This window comes from Cylas formicarius, unplaced genomic scaffold (assembly GCF_029955315.1).
Source record: "Cylas formicarius isolate icCylForm1 unplaced genomic scaffold, icCylForm1.1 PGA_scaffold_3__17_contigs__length_32017465, whole genome shotgun sequence".
Lineage (NCBI taxonomy): Eukaryota > Metazoa > Arthropoda > Insecta > Coleoptera > Brentidae > Cylas > Cylas formicarius.
Genome location: NW_026844326.1, coordinates 19121086 through 19143139, shown reverse-complemented (window position 1 = coordinate 19143139; position 22054 = coordinate 19121086). Strand labels below are relative to the sequence as shown.

Sequence of the window (22054 nt, the reverse complement as noted above, 5' to 3'; positions counted from 1 at the left end):
ATTTTTGGAGACGATAGCCGATACTAAAAGGTATAAATGCTCATTTTATCTCGCCATCCTATGGATATTGCAGAAGTTTTTAAATCGTATAATTTTTGACTTTTAATGTATTAGGTACAATCACAAGCTGCTGCTTAAACTTTTCATTTTTTGCCATCCCTACCCTTAAATACCTCATTACGCACTGACTAGGCGCACCCAAAGCGTCAGGTTAAAACGGCACTTTAGTTACGAGTTTGGATTTGAAACCCTGATTTTATTTTGACATTTGTCAGTTCCGACAGTCACTTCACATGTGACTGCAAAAAATAATATGTACCCAAACATTTTTTCTTACGAAAAGTATAGTATGAAAATCGTTTATAAACTTATCCACCAACACTCGTGCTTAAACAAACTCGTGAGTAAATGTCGTTTATAAATCTTATTGCATAAAACCATTTTCGCATACTTTGTTCATTTTACAAAGTAAAACCACGTCTGCCTTTGACAAATGAAAACTATTTTTTACGGACCCATGTGGATAACTAATGCAACATATTAATGGAAACCTAGGTTCAAAAATATTGAAAATTATTGAAACTTTAAAAACTCAACTTACAGTAAAGAAAATATTTATTTCTTTTAAATTATTTAATATTAACTGTAGCAAAGTAGATAAAAAAAGACATCTCCTTGAAATTTGCCAAAAAATTAGTCCCTCAGCAAAAACTAAGCGACGGTGGATAAAATGAAACTTCATATTACACCGAAATAAGTTTTTTTTTTGTTTGGGATATGTGCATTTTATTCACATCGAATTTCATTAATAAAATTTTGCAAACCTATTCTGCTTATAAAATTGCATTAAAACTGTATAGCTTTGTATTCTGTTAACTAAATACAAAAGAAAAACAAAATCTTGCACTAAAATGAAAAAATAATTATTAAATGCTGACATTTTTTTTTCACACTGAGGTAAGATTTTAAATGCAATGGACAATTGGTGGGAATAATCTTATTTCTATTGATAGCGAAATATAGCTGACTCCAATCACATCATTTGGAAAGAATATTGCGATATTTTTCTATTTTCCTCAAATGTCTCACAAGAGTAATATATGTACTTGAAATTAAAGTATAAGATTTTATTTCAAAAAGACATGGTACAACTTCTTGAAATATGCTTTATGCCTGTAAAATAAAGTAAAGATTCATAGATTCTAAATTAAAATACTGATAGGGACGCAAATCTTACGTATCTAATTTATTAATTAATGTAGTGTCATAAATGATTCAACATTTAAGTAAATTTCAAAATATTTTTAATATTTTAAAACTAACTAAATACATATATGTACTTTTTAGCCTTTGCTGAACTTGCATTTAATATATCCACCAACACATCCGCTACCTGGTGCACAAAATGAACAGCACTAGTTCCATGAATTCCTTAATTTTTTTTCTTTTTAAGCAAATACTAATTTTCCGACAAATGCTGAGATTTTTAATTATTCTCAACGATCCTAGGACTGCAAACTGAGGTGGCTTTTACTTGATGAAAATCTATTTAACAAAATAAATAAGAACTATAAGTTCAGATTTTCACGAACTTATATTTTTACATGACAATTGTTTGGACAACACCGTGTCTTTTTCACATTTGATATAGACACAATGGTCACGTGAAAATATATAATTTCTTGAAAATCTGAACTTTTAGTTCTTATTCATCTTTACAATTGTTGAAAATTTACGGGATTCAGGACTTTTAATTTTTTATAATAAATTAATTTCCGTTAAACAACAAAATGATCATCCAAAGGTTTTTACGACCAACGATCAACGATAGTTTAATTTTTATATGCAAAGATGTAACGACAAATTTTAAAAAAATATACTACTATTTTGAAATGCTAAATTGCTTTTTATTTTCTATAGTCATTTGCGTTAAAATGTAACTGTCAGTAGCAGTCTGCCGCGTCAGCGAAGCTATTTTTATGGCACGAATGCGCAACGTTGTATATCCGAACCATTAATTTTACAGGCTTGGACCGAAACGTCCATGACGTCAGGAAGAGCGGGAGGTGTATTAAATTTAGATTAGGGGTTCCGACGTTTTTACGCGTTTATAATGGAGATCTAAATTTCATCTAATTTTTCTTATTGGCTCAATTTGTTTTATGTGCCCCATACGTTTCACGCCGCCGAATTTATCACATTTTAATTGGTTTACCGTCGTTTCGATTAGTTTTCCCGATAATGGTAGCCATTGATATTCAACCGGCAACTATAAAAAACAAATTATTCGCATCTCTGGACATTATAAAAACTACCATAATGGAATCGCACAGTTAGATTTTTAAATACTGTTCCTAACACAAATTTAATTTCAAAAAAGGGCAGCGTAAATATAGATAGTGACCTGTTCAAATTGTACAAAAATTAATTAGGCCGATCTTTGACAATTAAGGTTCCAATTTAAAGGTGGTGCAAGCTATATAAAAGCGTTATTTAAATCCTTTTTTAGATAGACATACATTTCAAAACTGGTAACACAAAAATACGGAGCACTTACTGCATAAATAACTCATTTATTTTATTTATTTATTAACAAGTTTTGATAGCCTTTGATACTTGACAGTTTTCTTGATTTCTAATCATGTATCGATGTATTATCCAAAAGCAATGAAAATCAATGAATGGAAATACAAAAAACTCTTATTTCGTAGTCCAATCGAAAAGCACCTTATACTTTCCCAAAAATGCTAGCTTTGCCGATGAGGATAATATGCCTAATAACCTGCAAATCTTTCAGGTTCTATTTAAAAAGGGTATTTACTCCTTCCTAAGCAAAATAACTAAAATGTATAAATTAAGTGTAAATTAATGTTGTATTAAGGTGTGATAAGTAGTTTAAGGTATATATTTTTATTGTTATAACTTCGTGCTTACTTGAAGATGTGTGGATTGCATTTAGATATGGTTTAAGTGTGAGTGGCTTTAAAATCAGACCTCGCCCATATAGTCTTAATAACGTCCCACATTATTATTATTATCATTATTATTATTATTATCATTATTATTATTATTATTATTATTATTATTATTATTATTATTATTATTAAACCTCGTGATCACTGCCGCCCGCTCTTCTCAAAGCTTAATATTTTGACCTTACCATCACTATTTATTTACTATACAGTCACTCTCATACATGAGCTAAAGAACGATATGCCTAAGCACTGTGATCGCCACAATCACTACACCAGGGGATCTGAATTAATTGTCCAGGTCCATTCTAGGCTGCGCACATCCGAGTTAAATAAATTGCACATTAATTACCACAATGTTCTACCAACCGTTGTCAAGGATCTGCCATTCACTAAATTTTGTAATATAATAAAACAATTTCTATTGGAGAACGCATTCTATACCGCAGATGAGTACATCCGTGTTGCGTCACGAGTGTCTCCATAATACTAACTGGGAATTTATTTATTTATTTATTTACTTTTTTTTTACCTAATATTTGTTTCAATGTTTGGTGTTTGTCTATCTGATAATTATGTTGCTCTTTATTAATGTTATTAGAATATGTTTGATATTGTGACCTGCCATTTGTTGTTCTTATAATGTATTTAATGGCCAATAAAATCTAAAGTCTATTATTATTATTATTATTATTATTATTATTAATTATTATATTAATCTTAGCAATATTCGAAATTAGGGAGACACGACACAATTTAGGTAACTGCCAACTGTTTGACTTCTAAAATTAACGCAATTAGGATTAAGCTGTTGCTTCGTAGAACTCTGTTCTGGAATCGATATTACCGTAATTGAGATTTTCTGCGATATACAAGCAAAACATTGACACTGCAACGAGTAGTAATTACATACACTATCGCAAATTGCGCGCCCTCGAGCTGCTGCCAAATGGAACATGAGAAAACAAACATTTGTCAGCCGTAACTACTAACATGTAATATCTAAGCAGTGCGGAGCTCAGATTGAATAACTGAATCTGGATAGCACGCCGTATGTATAAACTTAGGTTACGTACGGTTCGCTTTGTCCACAGTAATTAATTTCGTGTTAACGCAGACATGATGATTTTGAGGTGTGACGTCAAATATATGAACATTTTGTATTATTATACACAATGACCTATTACGAATATGGCGGGAACTAATCAACGAATTTATTTCTACGCATTTTTGAAAAACAATTGTTTCAATGGAATAGCACAACTCTCCTATATTCTTTTAATTTCGAACTCCCTTATCTTTTTTGGGAATTACCATATTAGTATTAAATAGTGTCAATCTATACCAAAATTTGTCAAAGCTGAACTTATAGAATCTAGAAAAATGTTGCAAAACACATAGAGAAATTAAAATTAAAGCCTAGCGTCACAACTCAACTAAATTGAAAATTATTTCCACAGACAAGAATCTCCATTTATGAAGCCTTTCCCAACCCCTGTTGCTGGCGAATTCGCCACCAGACCTCTAAAATTCGAAATAACTTAGTCGCGCAAAAACAAGATTAATGTGATTTCACAACTGACCAAAGCAGAGACGCACTTGCACCAAAAAACGAGAGATATTCCGAACTGCTACTTACCTCTATTAACATACGTGCCATATTAGAAAAATGAGTTAATTTTAATGTTTTTTTTTAGTGTAAAACACTCGGCGGAAGGAAGGAAGTGACTATATTTCCGGACTCTATTGCCGACGAAACAATTGAAAATATTTATCTATTATGTTATTATTTGCTAATAAGCAATACAAAATGTCTATACATTCCTGGTTCATGTCTTTTAAAAACATACGGTCGCAGACCATAAACCAAAATATTGAGTAAATTAACTTTATGATACAATACTAATTCAAAATTGTTCACCAGTCCGCCTCTGCGGCATCAGAAAAGCGATTTGCCAACAAATTTCGTGGCGTCTTAATTTAAAGCTCCTTTTTAAGGTTTTTGCCGAAATTTTCCGAATGTCTGTAAAATAGCTTACGCAAAGGAATTTATAAGTGTTGACCCAGTTGGAATTTTTCCTATTTCCCGTTAAGGCGCACTATCGATAGGTTTTATTGCTCATCCGCAATATGAGAGCGCGGATAACTCCTACGAGGCGTTTTCCCAGGGCACGTGGCCAAAATATTTCGCCACGTGAGCTCAATTCATTCGTGTCGGTTAAATGCATGTAATTTAAAATTATTTTCACTATATTTATTGATATGGAACATTTTTTTTTAGAAAAATCTAAAACGAGTTTTGGTTAGTTTAAAGTTATACTCAAAAAAGCTACAAAGCTCGTCAAGCCGTGTGATTTACCATTCTAATACCATAAAAGCTATCAGCAAATATCATGAATATTGCTCATTGTTTTTGTTTTTCTAAGAAGAACAAGCTCACAAATGCCACTAAGTACTACTTGGTGCTACTTTACAAAAATGCGTTGGTAAAAGCGTCTAATCCAATTTTATTTGGTTGCCATCCGAGCTGTCAGTTCTATTATTTTTTAATTTAAGCCTTCTGTTCTAGAGGTAGTTTTTACTCTTGCTCAATGTAATTCGATGGAGTTTAGAAAAAACCGATATCTTATATTGTTAACGTTTGAATTGCTATTCCAGATTAAAACTTTTTCCTGCAATGCTTCTTATGATGTAGTTTCACATTAATCAAATGAATATATTATAATATGTTATTATAATATTGGGTTTGGTTTGCGTATAGATATAGCAACTTCCCAGACATGTTGTTAATAGACCTGTAGTCTAAACATTCCCGAATGTTTTACATCATCGCTTTTCTAAAATTTTAAACCCAATCATTGAAATGTGATCTGACATTTCCAATAATACAAAAACGTTTATATAAAAGAAATGGTGACGTACAGAACGCAAATTAGTTAAGAAAATATCTTCGAAATGGGTCTAACCATACGCACCGATCAAGCTGAATTAAGCCTCCGCCAAACCAACTTGAATTATATAATATTTACCAAATATTTAAGAAGAGATTGTTTTTGAAATATACAATTTCCAGAGAACACACTCAGTGTTAAAAAAATATATAAAATCTTATTCGTAAAAAGCGAAAATTTGAAAAATATTTTTTTCTACCTTTTTTCTGTTTCTAGTTCCTTGTTGGAGCTAAGCAAGCTTTCGTCTAAAAGGATTTTAATTATTTAAAAACCTGCACAGTACCAAAAAGAACAAAAAATACAAACAAATTTAAATTTAAAAAAGTGTGAAAAAAATATGTAGAGGGCCTTCGTACAAATTCGTAAATGATTTATTATTAAGGAAAACCTATAGATTTTTTCTGTCTTCATTGATCTCCTACTGCGAATGTTTGTATCTCCAACTTACATATTTTTATATTAGCGATATTTTTATTTAAAATCTGACAATGAAGTATTAATTGTGACCATTCGGTTACTCACCTACAAAATGTGATCAAAAACTATACAGCGTGTTCCGTTTTCTGTGTAATGGAAGAAGTCCAAAGTCAATTGAATAAGTTCGTAAAGAGAGTTACGGCCTTTAAACTTCTCCGACTCCGGCCCAGAGACGACATTAGGGCGCAGATCGTCGCGCGCAACTCTGAAAATTCGTACGGATCGAAGTTGGACCTTTTACCAAAGTTTCGATTCAATATATCCATTGGGAATCGTTAAGGGATACATTCATTACGTTCGAGAAGCCCTTTGTTAAGACTTTCAAATCCTTTGACACATTATTAAGGGTACGATAAAGGGAACTTTTATGGCAAACGACGAAATCTGGGGTTGCGATGAAGGATTGTGTTGCCATACAAATACGGGCAGATTAGCGGGATTTCAAATTTTACCGGGAAAGAGATTTATTTTCGTACAATTTAATTTTAGATGTTTTTGTTTATGCATGACAGAAGCACGAACCGTTCCGATGGTTTTGACTTTTTATGAAACAAATTACCAAAATAAGAAAAGCTGATGCAGCAACAAGCTGTAATGAGAACGACATAATGACCAATTATCGATCTAAAACACTTATTTTGAATAATTTACTCATGGTTAATTCAAATGCAGTTGCTGCTAAAAAAAACAATAACAATTTCATATCGTATACGAATTTTTCTTATTATACTTCTTTTTTTCTCTCGTTTTTTTCATTAAATGGGTGATTTCGTTTTAACTGTTACTTTTTTTAACAAAATTTCTAGGATTTTAAAACTAGACTTTTTAGTTTTTTTTATACATATTATTTTATATTATAAAATGTGTAATTTTTTTTTATTTTGATTATAGTAATAAGAAATTATGAAGTAATTAGTTTTAATCATTTATAGCAACAAAAAAAAAAGAATTTATAGATAAATTTTAGAAATTGACATGGCACTGTACTGAAATTTAGCTAGCATATTGTAGGTTCTCTCGATGAAATCGAAGACGAAGGGAATATATGTATTAATGGTAAATATTTTTCTATATCTATTTTTTTCTATATGTAGGTAATTTTCGCCTGTTTAGCGCACTGCTCCTTCCTCTTCGGACAGGTTTAAAAATAGAAACTCAACTCATTATATTGTTTATCTGAACTGTTTGTCTGCTTTAATAATAAAAAAAACATAAGATGCAGTTCCAACATCAAAAATCTTCCGAAATAACGCCGATTCTGTTTTATATTCTTATCATATTACTAAAGTTTTAAACAATAGCAATATGGATACACAAAATAATGGGTTACGATTCAAGTCTTTTAACTCTTTAACTCGAACGTATGGGAGTAGACGCCACAAATAATTGACATTCTCTGTATAATTTTTTTTCTACGTTATCCAATAGCTAATTAAAAATTCGACCAACTGCAAGTTATTATACCCATATATATTCTATGTCACCATGAACAATACCCAAAAAACGCCTACATTGCTGAGGAAAGTTATGACCAAATTTAAACTTTCTTCTTGTGCCATTAGAATCTCTGAATTTAGCGCAACCAACATTAAATTTTTTTCACTTTCCTGGAAAAAAATATAACATTCCAAAAATTTGAAATTTCCTCCAGTTCCCAACTAAATTCAAACGTATGTAAATCATAAGATTAAATTTTGCTCTATTTTGCGCAATCAATTTAACAAATATAATTATATACGTATATACATAATATATATACTTCCAGGTGACATATTTACTCGCATTTCCATACGATTTGGAGACAGTGTATTTTTTCACTTCATCATTAATTCCAAATTCAATCCAAATCCAATCGGTGTAATTTAATTTTTGTCTGATTAAGCACAGGACGAAACAATAATAATAAAATTGATGATTGATATGATATAATTTGAATTCGTTATTTTAACTAAAATTTTGAATTTAGATCATAACTTTCCCCAGGATAGTCCGGAAATTAAATTGGCAGAGCAAAATTGGACAAAATTCAAAAAATGTGGAAGAGCGGAAGACGCTCTTTTGCCGATAGGGGAGAGACAAGAACACCATGTTTATCCTCATTACAAAGATAACAGAGTAAAGGCTATGAAACATAATTAAAATAATTAATAAATTTTTAACTTTTTGCCAAACTTGCGTGTACGTTTATGTCGGTCTGCAAATACAGAATCCGCACAGTTTCTCTTCAAGAAGCAATTCGTATAAGAGCAAATAGAAATCTAATCGATATTAAATCCCGCGCGTATAGAATTACGAAGCACTAATTTCCGTGCAAATATTTACTCCCGTCGAAAAATAGCAAAAACATCCGCGATAACTCGTTATCCTTCCAAAGCAATAAAGTAAAAAGGTTTAAGTGGTATTACTCGTAAAAGATTTTACGAACCATCAACTTTTAGCGTAAATCTGATTATCTTTCCCCTTATTGCCATGGATAACACCTCGTCATCGTAGGATTGTTTGGTTTTGTTGTTTTATTAAGTGCCGAAAGTGTCACGGTTTATTCCAAAACTGGTAAGAGTTTAACTCTTAACTGCTGGCTCTGTCCATTAAAACCAACTAAAACAAGAAACCGGTTCGCGGTTTCTTATGCTGGAACTTCCGCAGAATCGATGCATTTTTTTGTGCATACACCCTGTATAAAGTGACTTTCATGCCTCGCCGAACTTCAGAGTCACCGCAAACTTTGATAAATGTAATAATTTGCACAAATAATAGCGATTGCAAATGATATTTTTTCAAATATCTCGCGCACCTCGTTTGATAGACGAAACCTGAAGCTCTCTCCCGATACAATTTTCGAGACTGTTTAAACTAGATTATTCTATGTTTCGTAGTATATCATTTACAATAATTCACCCACGAAAACGGCAAAGATCTTTTTGTTTTTTTTTTCCATAATCGACACACCCTGTACACAATAAAAAAATGTCCAAGAAACCAGGCAGTCCACCGTAATATTAAATGACGTCATCGTGTCTAGATTGAGTGCAGATATATCATTCTTTTTTCAAATATCACGAGCAGCGTATATGATAGACGAAAACTTCAAATACAAAAATTGTAGCTCTTGATGCGGCCTATGACACTGTCTGAACCGATTAACCATATTTTTTACGATTTTTGATTTGCTCTGGAAAAGAACTGGGTCTTTTAAATGTTTGTGTATATTTGAAAAACCCTGCATATAATCGAAAAAATGCCTGAAATAAATGTTATAGCCCTGGATCTTCCGCGACTGCTGGTTAAAGCATTTTGCCGTTCTTGTGAATAGTTATGGAGAAACGCATGTTTTTCCGGGAGCCAAAATAACAAAAAAAATCTTTTTTTTCAAATCCTTGGTGAAACTTGATTGCAACCAATTTCTATTGTTTACCTTGGACCTTTACTTTCCTGCTAAATTTGAAGCCAGTATCTGCAAATTTAGGACACCTAGCATATTTCTTATATAGCACGGAATATCTTCAACACCCTGTACAATAGGTGAAAACCTTAAATACAAAAGGTTTAGCGGTCTATACGGTATATATCGTCATGTAAAGGAAACTAACATCTGAATACAGTCTTTTAATAGCGAATTTAGGGGAAACGATTTTTCAGTTTTTTTTAATATGCTGTCTTTTCGTTGAAGAATTACGCTATTTGCCTGCCAAATTTGAAGTCGATAGTTTCATAAGAATGTCTAAAAAACAGCCGAAAATCGAAAAAAAAAATTATTGACTTATGTGTCTCATGGACTGCTTAAAATTAGCCAAATTGGAAGGCGGTCTGGCAAACTGTTCGAAAATTATAGCCAATTAATGCACTGTCTACGGAGGAGCGGAGAATAGAGAACAGAGAAACGGACAAACAAACAAAAAAATAAAAAAGTACGACGGTACGACGGTGAAATATAAGTTTCGTCGATTTTTTGAAAGTAACAAGAAAAAATTACACATTACCACTTGAAAATATCATTTTTAGTTTCGCAGGAGTTTTAAGGATCTCTGAAAACATCCCAAAATCTTTTGTTGCCCGTTTTAAGTGTAAAAAAATGCTAATTCTTGAGGTTCATTATCACCTTCGAATTAGATACTAGAAAACTACCGGCATGTAAACATAGCGAAGTTTAAGGGGATTTGGAGAAGTTTTAACTATTGCTTTACCGCCTAAACGAAAGACCAACTCGCACAATTATTTATTTGGAAAGTTTAAAACTGATTAAAGTCACGGCATTTGTCGCGCATGATAATTTCACCCGAGCTTTCGTCAAAGTCCGCTGTTTGCAATAAAAGTTTCTCGGAACGTGACTCGAACAATATGTCAAAGGATTTAGAAATTCGGACAAAGAGCTTTTCAAATGCGCACTCTAAATTAAAGTCGTTATAAGTTGATAACAGATACCGGTATCTTTATTAAATTGAAAACTAAATTTTATGGCAGATGTAACTAGTTGGTAATCATTTATCTGTATACAATATGTTAGCATAGCTTAAATTGTTCATTTTTGTGTTCACGAAATGTATTTTGATCATTAATTGGCAAATTTCAGACGGAAGATTTTATTTTTTATTTAATTAATAAGAATATTAAACCGTTATTTAATTTTTACTCAAATGCTTAACTATCAGTTTATTGATGTAAACACTTACTTTGCAAGTGTCACAATTAATTACTTCAAAGCAGTTTTTATTTTTTTTTCAAAAGAACCTAGCTGATTTCAACGAAAGAATATTTTGTCACTTACAGATAATTATTAACTACTTAATACTTATACTAGTCAGTACATTAATTAGAAAACCTAAATAATTGTTTCCTCCAGTTGAAGCCAAATATTGTTAACCCTATTCTACCAACGCAAAAGTTATTTGCACAATAAATACATAATAATTTGTTTATAGATTTTCTTCCAATAGAAAATATAAACGGACATTGAAGAAGAAATGGAAACACTGTACACAACACACTTCGTACACTGGGAGGTTATCAGCGATGCATGTGGTATTTATATCCTGCGCCGGAGGTGGTAACGGTGCTGCTTGTGTGGGAGGGGAGACGGCTCCGCCCCCCGAATTGTCGTGTCGTTCTGCAGTTTGATTATCCTTTTCCACATACTGGATAAATGCAGGCCGTCGTCGCTCGTATTTAGATGTCCGGACTTTTCTATCTCGATCGTATAATCCGGTCCTAAACTCAGAAAAGCTAGTTATTTGTTTGCAAGTACTGAAATCAATTTTAGGGCCTGTCTGGTGTTGGTGCTGAAATAAAGCCGATTTTGTTTGTTTATTTCTTATGACCAATCGATGATCCTCGAGCCTGGCTGAAATCCTCCTATTGGTCTGTCTCATTTACATCAAGCTGCACGATCCGCAAGCCACACTATATTCTCCTTGGTTTTCCAAAATATTTTTATTTTGTTTTGGGTTTCTTAATCTTGCTCCAATAGTATAATCAGGTTTGTATACCGTAGATATCTCTTGTTTCCGTAATATCCAGCCGATTCCGTCAGTAACCCCCTTGATGTATGGCAGGAAAGCGATCTCTTTTTTGCTGCTGCTGTTGTTGCTGATGGTGCGCCTTTGGTATCCGTTTTGCCGCAGACAGGTACTAATTTTCTTCCGTTCATCGCCTTTGTTCTTCTCGTTTGTAAGCCTGAAGGATCGAGCGAATAATGTATTTACCACTGCCTGTATCTGGGTTGACTGATAGTCAGACTCAGATATCTACTGGGGTGTGTTGGTTTTCTATAGACAGTGTGTTCCAAGTGTCCTTCTTTGGTCCTTATGATTTGTACATCTAGACAGGGCAAAACTCATAGTTGCAGTCGTTTTGTTGCCTCGTTTCTTATTTTTTCTTTATTTAAACTTTAAAATTTAAATATTATTTTGTTTTTTTTTTAATTTTGAGTAATTATATAAAACCAATATAATTCTTTAGTTTTATTTATTAACAAATGAGTAAACAAACGTTTTATTTTCCTGTATGTATTATACAATGGAATTTATTATTAATAATGAATAGAAAATATAAATTTAAATAAGTTTAATCTGAAGCATATATATTTCATGTAATATCTAAAGAAATAACATTTTCGCAAGATATTCTCAATAATTTATATTGTAATTAGTAATTCCATCTTACCTTACACAAAAAAATTAATGTACGAACAAATTACAAAAAATAAATACAAAAATCTACGTATTTATAACTCAAATTGAGAAAAGTCTAATCAAAGTCCCAGGCCATTTTGTTATAAAGGTGTCAATAAGATTTGTATTTAACTAGTATTTCGCAGTACAATGGGACGCAATTTACGCCTAGTAACTACAGACTGCACGCGTAAACGTCCATTGACCTAAAATTTCACTGGCGTTAACAATTCTTCCCCCTCCAAAGCAAGGAGAATGTTCTTTGCCGTCAATTGCGCCATCGCATTTCGCGTATTCACAGTAGCACTTCCAAGATGCGGAGTCAAGACTGAAAGCGTTTAATGACAAGTTGCATCTATTAATTTTTACGTTTCAACAAACGTACCAACATTAGGTAACTTGAGCAACTCGCTGTCGATAGGAAGAGGTTCCGGTACCATGACGTCCAACCCAACAGCAAAAATTTGACCCTCTTTTAGAGCACCGATCAGTGCTGCCTGATCGACCAGTTGACCGCGACTGACGTTAATCAAAATAGCAGTTCTTCTCATTTTTGAAAAGAATGTGCCGTTGCACATGTTCATAGTCTCATTGGTCAACGGCGCAGATAAGAAAATGAAGTCGCTTTCCTTTGTTAAAACGTCTAAGTCGACGAATTGAGCTCCCAAAGATGCTCCTATAAACAATAAAAGTAAATGTTATTATTTTGTTGTGTTTATTTTGTAGAAATATGAAAATTTTTGCTCCACGATCTCATCCAATATAAAAAATAACGTTTCATGATGCAGAATATTTTCAACACTTTTACAGCATATCTTTATACTTATCTTTAAAGGTGCCACTTTCGCAAAATGAATACTTTACAAACGAAGAAATTTACAGAGAGCTGATTGAGAACAATGAAGAATTTTCCTTTGGTTGTTTTCAAAATATATTTCTAGATAGATATTTTTGAAAACCTCGCATTATTTTCAATCAATCACAATTCTAATTCACTTTTGCTCCATCAGGGTCAATAAAGTTTTTATTATCAAACAGAAACATTTTCATCGATATTATACTTTTAAGGATTTTTTATTATTAACAATAACTACTTACACAGCGTCCAATAGCTTCCATTATCACAAATAGTTACTCTGAAAGCGACTCTGAATTCTACATAAAAACTTATACAAAGAACAGTGAGTAACTAGTCACTGTAGAAAAATCTATGAAATCGCTCCTCAATAAACTCGAGATCTTGGTAACGGTAGGTAGGTAGATGCAGAAGAATATGTGGAAAGAACTGGGGTTTAAACCCAAAAATGCCACTTTGGTTGTATCTAGCAGTAGTGAGACCAATGTTAGCGTATGGGGCGATTGTTTGGTGGACAAGAACCATGTAGGGGGAGGCGAAAAGGCTTCTGAGTAGCGTGCAAAACTAGCGACTCTGTGCGCTACGGGGGCCATGAGCACAACGCCCACTGCAGGAGGTTGGAGGTTCTACTGAACATCCCACCAATACAGATCTATATACAAGGGGAAGCAAGATCTGCAGTATATAGATTACTGCAAGGCCAGTCCCCAATAATTGGTGGACATACCACAAAACATAACAAGCTTTACTTGGAGGTAAGGGCGGACAATGTCCTAGGATTGCCTACGGACGGCACAACACCTAAGTATTGCTTCGTTAACCACTACAGGACTCAAATCCCTGCCAGAGAAGATTGGGAAAACGGGCCACCAATCAAGGCAGAAATAACCTGGTATGCTGTTGGCTTAAAAACTCAAGAAGGAGTAGGAGCCGGAATATATGAACCCAGGACGAAAAGGAAAATCTCTATTCCAATGGGTAAGCTAGCAACAGTGTTCCAAGCAGAGATCACTGCACTAGAATACTGTGCAAGAGAAATAAAGCGAGCGTAACAAATCAATTGCAATTTACACCGATAGTCAAGCGGCTATAAAGGCCCTGCAATCTAATAAAATAACATCCAAGTTAGTTCTGGACTGCCATAAGGCGTTAAACGAGATAGCAAGTCAGAACAAAGTTACTCTATCATGTGTACCGGGGCACGGGCTGCATAAAGGTAATGAAGGCGCAGACGACGCAGCCCGCGAAGGGTCGTCAATGCGCCTGATTGGACCAGAACCCTTTTGTGGGGTGGCCAAACCCGTTGCAAAAACAGCCATCAGGGTTGGATGGACCGAGAATCCCGACGATGGTGGAGGGACATGCCGGGGCAAAGACAGGCCAAGGAATTCCTAAGGGACCCATCGGCCAATTTTACAACGGACCTACTAAGCTACAATAGAAAAGCCGTAAGAATAATGTTAGGTCTGCTGACGGGCCACTGCAAGCTTAAGAGGCATCTAAGCGTGATGGAAGTGGAAGAAAACACAGAATGTAGATTCTGTCAAGAAGAGGAGGAAACAGCCGCACACGTACGGTGCCACTGCGAAGGCCTAGCGAGAGTGCGTTTCCATCTGCTGGGCGATACCAAACCAGAGGCAGAGAGCTATACGAGGGAGCCATTATCGAAGTTGTGGAGTCTGGTTAGAGAGACGAACCTGGATAAAGACCTATAGCTATGAAGAGAGTCACAATAGATCTTCTGGGTCGCAGTGACGGACAGGCTGACTGCTAGCTCTCCCAACTGTTAATCTAATCTAATCTAACGGTAGGTCCTATGGTCCGCAGTGTACTAGGAGCATAAGATCTTTGAAAATCGCGACGATCGGACATTTGGCAGCCACCTTTTTTTTCTATTTTTGACTGTTTTTTGGACATTGCTTTGAAACACGATAAGTATCCGAAATTTGAAGCTACCGACTTCAAATTTGGCCCACATGGACGGAACCAATTTAAAAAGGGAGGGGGGGGAGTATTTTAAAAAAATTAAAAGCAGCGTTTGCAAGGGTATAAGAAAAATAAAAAAAACGAAAAATTTTTTAAACGAAAAGACGCAGAAGATTCGGCTCCATAAACTTCTATTATATAACTTTAATGATAAATGTTAAATAACTTGTCATATAAATTGTTGTGCGTAACAGAACACTGGAAAACTCAGGAAGAATTTAAAACATTTGTGATAAAATACTTTCACCTAGTAAGTGCCTTTTGTCGAGAACATGGATAATATGGTGGAAGCGCTATTTATGTGCATAAATCTTTGAGGTGTAAACCGAGAAATAACCTAAAAAGTTTTTGAGTGAGCAACAGTAGAGTGCACATTTAAGAAAGATCGGTTAATTTACAATTTACAGACCTCATCAGGAACTATAGACGTCTTCCAATATTGCTTAGAAAAGGTATATTTTTAAAGAAACTAAAAACATTGTTGTAGCGGGGGATTTTAACATAGACAGGCTTAGAGAAAATGAACACAATTTCTTCATTTAACTTTTTGCCTACGGTTTTTGAAAACACAATGGTAACGTCACATACAGCAAACTGTATTGAATTGTGAATACGGAAACACTCTAGTATTTGACGCTTTCATTTCTGATCATACCGCTCAGAAAATTACATTACCTTTAGAGAATTTTAAACAACATACGGCTCATTTTAAAAGAATCTTTTCAGAAAAAATAAGCAAACCTTTATATACTGTCTACAAGAACAAAAGTGGGAGGATGTAATTATGACAGAAACGGATGATGTCAACCAAGTGGAACTCTTTTTCTCTACACTGTTTGATCAATGGTTTCCTAAAAAGACAATAAGAAACGCTAGTGGTGTAAAATCATATAAAGATAATGATGAGATTAGAGAATGTAAACGAAAACTAGATATCTTGTTCGTTTTTTCTAGACAAAGTGCTCGGTATAAACAGGAATACAGAGTTGTTAAGCGAAAATATGATGCATGTGGTCAATATACAATGAGATTTTGGGTAGAAACAGTTTAGGGGCTGACATTGGTATGAGTGGGGATTCTAATCAAGTTGCAAATGATTTTAATGAATATCTGTTGAACGTTGTACCTGAATTATTAGAAAACCTAGAAAAAAGGATTTTTCCCAATAAAATACCCCTAAATTCACAGTCCGTGTTTTTAACACCGGTAACACCAGATGAAATCTGTCATTTTGCTGGACAAATTAAAAAAAAACATAGTAGTGGAATAGACGAGATCCCAACCGGTATAATAAAAATTCCTGTCCCGTATGTTAGTAAAGTGTTCGCGTCTTTTGATAAATGAATCCTTTGAAAATGGCGTTTTCCCAGACCAACTTAAGACTGCTTTAATAAAAGCGCTCTATAAAAACGGAGATCCAGAAATTACAGACCAATCAGCCTTTTGCCCGGGTTTTATAAAATATTTGAGATGGCTGTTTGCAAAAGACTCTTAGAGTTTTTTAATAAATATAAAATGTTCAGCAATCATCAGCATGGTTATGTAGCTAACAAATCAACAGAAACCGCCATATTTCAATTTATAAAAATAATTTTGAAACACTTGGAGGGCGAAGGAATAGCTTTAGGTACGTGCTTAGATCTTTCTAGAGCTTTCTGTATAGACAGGAAGTTATTGCTCAAAAAATTGAATCTATACGGTGTAAGAGGTAATGTTCTAAAATTGTTTGAATTTTTCGGATATTAATGAAAATAGTCTGGGCATAGCACAAGGTAGTATTCTCGGTCCAATTTTATTTATCACTTTTGTGAATGACTTGTTAGTGATAAAGGCAACAATATTTTTACAAGAGCTTATGACTGGTTTCTAGGAAATAAATTGATATTAAAAAAAGAGAAAACGAATTCAATTATGTTTAGTTTTGGTTAGTTAGAAATGAATTATGTAGAGTTGAAATAACATTAGGAATAGAGATAGGTAAAGAAAATATTAGTATTGTAAATAGCACTAAATTCTTAGGTTTACAAATTGACGAATTGCTTGATTGGTCTGAACATATTGATTATCTGCTAAATAAATTAAATTCAATTTGTTAAGAGTAGTTGCGAATTATATGAATAAGGAAAGTTTGAAAATTAAGTACTTTGCAAACTTTCAATCGCGTATGAGGTATGGAATTATCTTTTGGGGAAGGGGGGGGGGGGGGGGGTAGTGGTCAATTACAGAAAATTTTCGCGGTTCAAAAGAGGACTCTTCGCACTGTCAAAAAAATGCAATTTAGAGAGAGCTGTAGAGGGGTGGTCAAGGCTGAAGGTATTTTTACTGTATATGCTTTATATATTTATAAAGCATTAATATGCTTTTTTAAAAATCGAAAGTACTTCGAACTACAGATATTTCATAGATATAATACCAGAACCCTAAATGTAAATTACCCTATGCACCGTTTGACCGTAACTGAAAGGAGTCCTTATTACATGCGCCTGAGATTGTATAATAAAATACCAAGTGAGGTAAAAACAATTGCAAATCTAAAAATCTTTAAATACACAGTAAAAAAGTTATTGATAGAGTTAGAACCTTACTCCATAGAATATTTTTTCTGCAATATTTAAATAATTGTTTAATTAATACGATGTAATTGAAATTTGTAAGAATATCTAGTGCCTTTTCATTTTTTGACGCCGAGTTCCTTTGTGTTTGGTATATTATTTTTAAGTAATGTATTTATGACACAATGTGGAATAAAGTTGATTAGTATTATTATTGTTATTAATTATTGAAGAATGTACAGGGTCGGCGGCGTATTAAAAAAAAAAGGAAATTGGGCCGCCCTATTATTGAATATTCTTTGTAACTGAAAGACTTGTTTCAGAAGTTCGTTTCTTTTAGATGACGATATAGCCTCTACAGACAGCTAAAACTTTTTTTAAGGTTTTCACCTATTGTGGGTATACCCAATATTCCGTGCAATATAAAAAATATATTAAGTGCCCTAAGTTTGCAAATATCGACGTCAAATTTAGTAAAAAAATAAAAGTCTTTTTTTGGTTATTTTGGCTTCCAGATAAAAATGGTTTTCTCCAAAACCATTAACCCGATGGGAAAAATTTTGGAACCGTGAAACGCAGAAGATCTGGGCCTATAACTTTTGTTTCATGCTTTTTTCGATTATATACAGAGTGTTTTAGTTATGGAAAAAAATCTATCAGTCCCTGAAAATTGTTCTTTTTGGGAATAAATTATTAACCGTAAATCAAAATTTGTAAAAAATATGGCTAATCGGTGTTATAGACGGCATCAAGGGCTACAATTTTTGTACTTACGGTTTTCACCTAAAGCACATGCTTCTCGAGATATTTGAAGAAATCCACGCGACAGTCGTTGTATCTCGCACTCAATCTAGACGCGATGACGTGATTTACTATGTTTTCTCGAAAACCATTATAGGCAAAAAATCAAAAAGACCCTGCAAATTGCCGTGTTAAAAATGAAAAAGTCTGGGAAAATTCCATGACGAACGATGTATTAAAAGAACTGCTGCACTACTAAGTGTTACTATCTTTAAAGATAAGTGAGGTACCCCAATAAAGTAACGAGTCTGTATAACCTGTATACCTTCGGATTTTTCCCTATGTCCCGTATACAAAATCCGAGCGACATCAAAACCCTTCAATCGTTTGGCGATAGCCTGGCCAATACCGCCAAGTCCCACAATACCAACCGTCGATCCTTCTAAATCAGTACCAAGCATCCATTGGGTATTATTGGTGTCGGCGCCCCAAGTCCCTCTAGTAATAGGCTTCAATCAGATCTACTATACTGCCATAAGTATCCCGTAATACCTTTCGATGTGAAACCGTCCTTCGGTTAACCTTCTGGAAGTCCCTAATGCCAACAGCATCGCGATATCTGCCACGGCATTACTTAAAACGCCGGGCGTGTTGGATAATTTTATTCCTCGTTTCTTCAGTTCTTTTAAATCTACGTGATTGTATCCGGCCGACATGGAAGCGATTAATTTCAGTTGAGCTCCTGGAACGGTATCCATTTAAACTTTTAAGTGTTTGTTTGGCAGCGGAATAATAAACCTACCCGCTTTTTCAATTATCTCGTTGTCCAATTTCACATGGGTCGCCCAAAATATAGCTTCGACGCCTTCAACCAAGTTTAGAATTGAATTTTTCTCGTCACTCGGCGAGACTATTAAATCGCATCTAAAATTGTTGAAATCAGGAATTAAAATAAATCTTTTTCGCAAACAAATGTGGTAATTTAGTGCGGACCGTCCTTTGTAATTAGTTAGGCCAAATGAGTTGTAATTAGAGGTTATTCGTGGAAGTACAGTGGTAATGATTAGTCATTACTGGAACTTTATTCGTAATTTAATAATTTTATAAGTCACAATAGCATAGGAGCTGTGTTCAAAAAGCAAGTTGAATTTTAAGTTTTATCAAAAAGTATTTAATTGTTTATCAAAATTAATGTTGCTTCCTTCAAAGTAATCCCCCCCCCCCCCTCTTGTGCCAACGTTTTTTTCCAATCCTCGAAGCACTTCTGGTAAGCACTTTCTTGTATAACCTTGAGTTCTTCCAGGGATTTTTTTTATCTCCTCAATCGTTCCAAATCTAATTTCTTTCAAGGGTTTCTGGAGTTTTGGGAACAGGAAAAAGTCCCAGAGGGCCACATTCGGTGAATATGGTTGCTGAGGCATAATTATGGTTCTGTTTTTGGACAAAAAGTTAGACACAAGCAACGATAATACTCTCTAATGACCGTAGGACTTGTAAATAGTCAGTAGAACCTTGACATATCTCCGAAAATATCCGATTGCTCACAAGCCCGTGCGGTAACATCCCGGAAACGTCCGAAGTGGCTTGGATCCGTGGGAAATGAAACTGATCTGGTAAAATGACACTTTCCGCACGTATAATTAAAATACGTGCCTATTCAAAGTACGTAGCAAACTTTTAGAATAGAAATAATTAGGTGAAAATTAGGTATGGTAAAGCTCAATAAAATTTATATTTTTTTCTGTAGTGTGTACGTTTGTGATATTTTGTTTTAAAGTTTACTGTAGCAGCTATCGAAACCTCACCAGTAGTTGTAATATAAAATTGACACCGTGTGAGTGTTTATTATCATTCCTAACTCATGGATTATCTTCAAGACATAAAATTACTTGAATATTGGTTTCAAATTCGCCTTTTTATATAATATAGAAAATAAATTAAGATACACTTGTATAGAAAAATAGAAAACCTAGAGTGCGACGCCTAGACTTACTTTTCCTTTAGCAATTCCAATGCAGCTGCTGGGACAGAAGGGTTTGATATTAAAACTTTGGGTCGCGTCATGTTGATAGGAGCTTCAGCTTGGGTTGCGCTCACGAATAAACTAAATAAAATTATCCCGCTGCCTGGAATATTAAAATGGGTAAACACTTCTTAATAAATCTTAACTAAATTGACGTTCTTCAGGTAATACGGTTATTTTAGATTAAAAATTAATTTTAAGCTTCCAGAACAAAACATTATCATGCTGTTTAGCTAGCAATAAAGTATCCACAGGAATATAATCTTAATTTCGAACTAACTCTAACTAACATTTTGATTATTTAAGTTTGATGCGGTTTGCAGTTTTTCTATAGATGAGTACAGCATTCAAAAATGACTCAATATTTAATTTGTATTTGTTATTAAACCCCGCCTCCCAACTTTGCAAGAGGGTAATTTAGAGAGAGTGCTTTCTGCACCACTTGCGATGCCGCATTATTAAGGAATTACAAAGACTTTCTTTGTAAATTAGGTACATTTTGCGAGAATACTTTTATTTATTTTTATATCTGGTTCTATAGGAATTCCTTTATTTTTATTTTATACGTTTAAGTAAAATTCAAAGAAATCAGAAGAAAATTTAATATACCAGTTTTATTAGGTATTGCGAATAAAATTTGGGAGACAGAAATTTGTCTGTAACCCAAAAAAAATTAAGTACCCTGAAAATGTTGACGTTTTATTGATCAATCAAATTTAATATTCTCTTCTGGCTTTGAGACCGCGCGTTCAAATTATTGTGAATTTCTTTAGTTGCCTGATGATCGTCTACTACCGTCTACGTTCATTAAATCATACTAAATGGTTACTTACGGATCATTGTTATGTTTATACCAATTAAAACAATCACCAAATTGGCTACATGAATTTGTTATAAACGATACAACTTTCAGCTTACGATTGCATTTCATAAATCTGATATTAACCGGCAACAGCTGAAGTCCAGTTACCGCTATCCCACCTCAAGAATCTGATTAACAGCGGTGGAGGTGAACAGATTTATACTTTTATAAACCGGTAAACGACCGCAATATTGCACGCATATAAAGAAATATTGAAGTTTCAGGAAGTTAGAGACCGCCAGGTATTGTTATTATCTCGTTTTTCGATTTTAATTTTTTTTTTGTAATTTAACTTCTTTATCATGATTTAACTTTTGTTTTAGAACTGAAAACAAATCTGTATTAGTTTTTAAGTTTGCCCTTGCCCTCATAATCTCTTTATTTTGTACGTTGTCTTTTATACGTTCACTAAGTCACGTGCGACCGTCAAAATAGACAAATGTCGAAATACAGAATTGGGTAGTATA

General features: G+C 33.8%; 1 protein-coding gene and 1 long non-coding RNA gene across 2 annotated transcripts; one reads left to right on the top strand and one right to left on the bottom strand.

Annotated features, from left to right (window-relative positions):
* Window positions 1-12396: 12396 nt before the first annotated feature.
* LOC132699964 (glyoxylate reductase/hydroxypyruvate reductase-like) lies at window positions 12397-21709 on the bottom strand. Its single transcript, XM_060666977.1, has 7 exons — window positions 21559-21709; window positions 20696-20828; window positions 19505-19626; window positions 19255-19444; window positions 19028-19200; window positions 12953-13243; window positions 12397-12895 (listed from the first exon to the last, which is right to left on the bottom strand). Exons 1-7 carry the CDS (start codon window positions 21563-21565, stop codon window positions 12774-12776), a joined length of 1038 nt encoding a protein of 345 aa, XP_060522960.1. The 5' UTR covers window positions 21566-21709; the 3' UTR covers window positions 12397-12773.
* On the top strand, window positions 19807-20535 carry LOC132699965 (uncharacterized). Its single transcript, XR_009618583.1, has 2 exons — window positions 19807-19969; window positions 20053-20535. It is a non-coding gene; the product is annotated as an uncharacterized LOC132699965 (long non-coding RNA).
* Window positions 21710-22054: the final 345 nt, after the last annotated feature.

Excerpts from the sequence above, each read along its gene's own strand:
- LOC132699964 (XM_060666977.1), bottom strand. Across the intron at positions 19,445-19,504 it reads CGAGATAATTGAAAAAGCGG|GAGCTCAACTGAAATTAATC; the intron begins GTAGGTTTATTA and ends ATACCGTTCCAG. Across the intron at positions 12,896-12,952 it reads GCTCAAGTTACCTAATGTTG|TCTTGACTCCGCATCTTGGA; the intron begins GTACGTTTGTTG and ends AAACGCTTTCAG.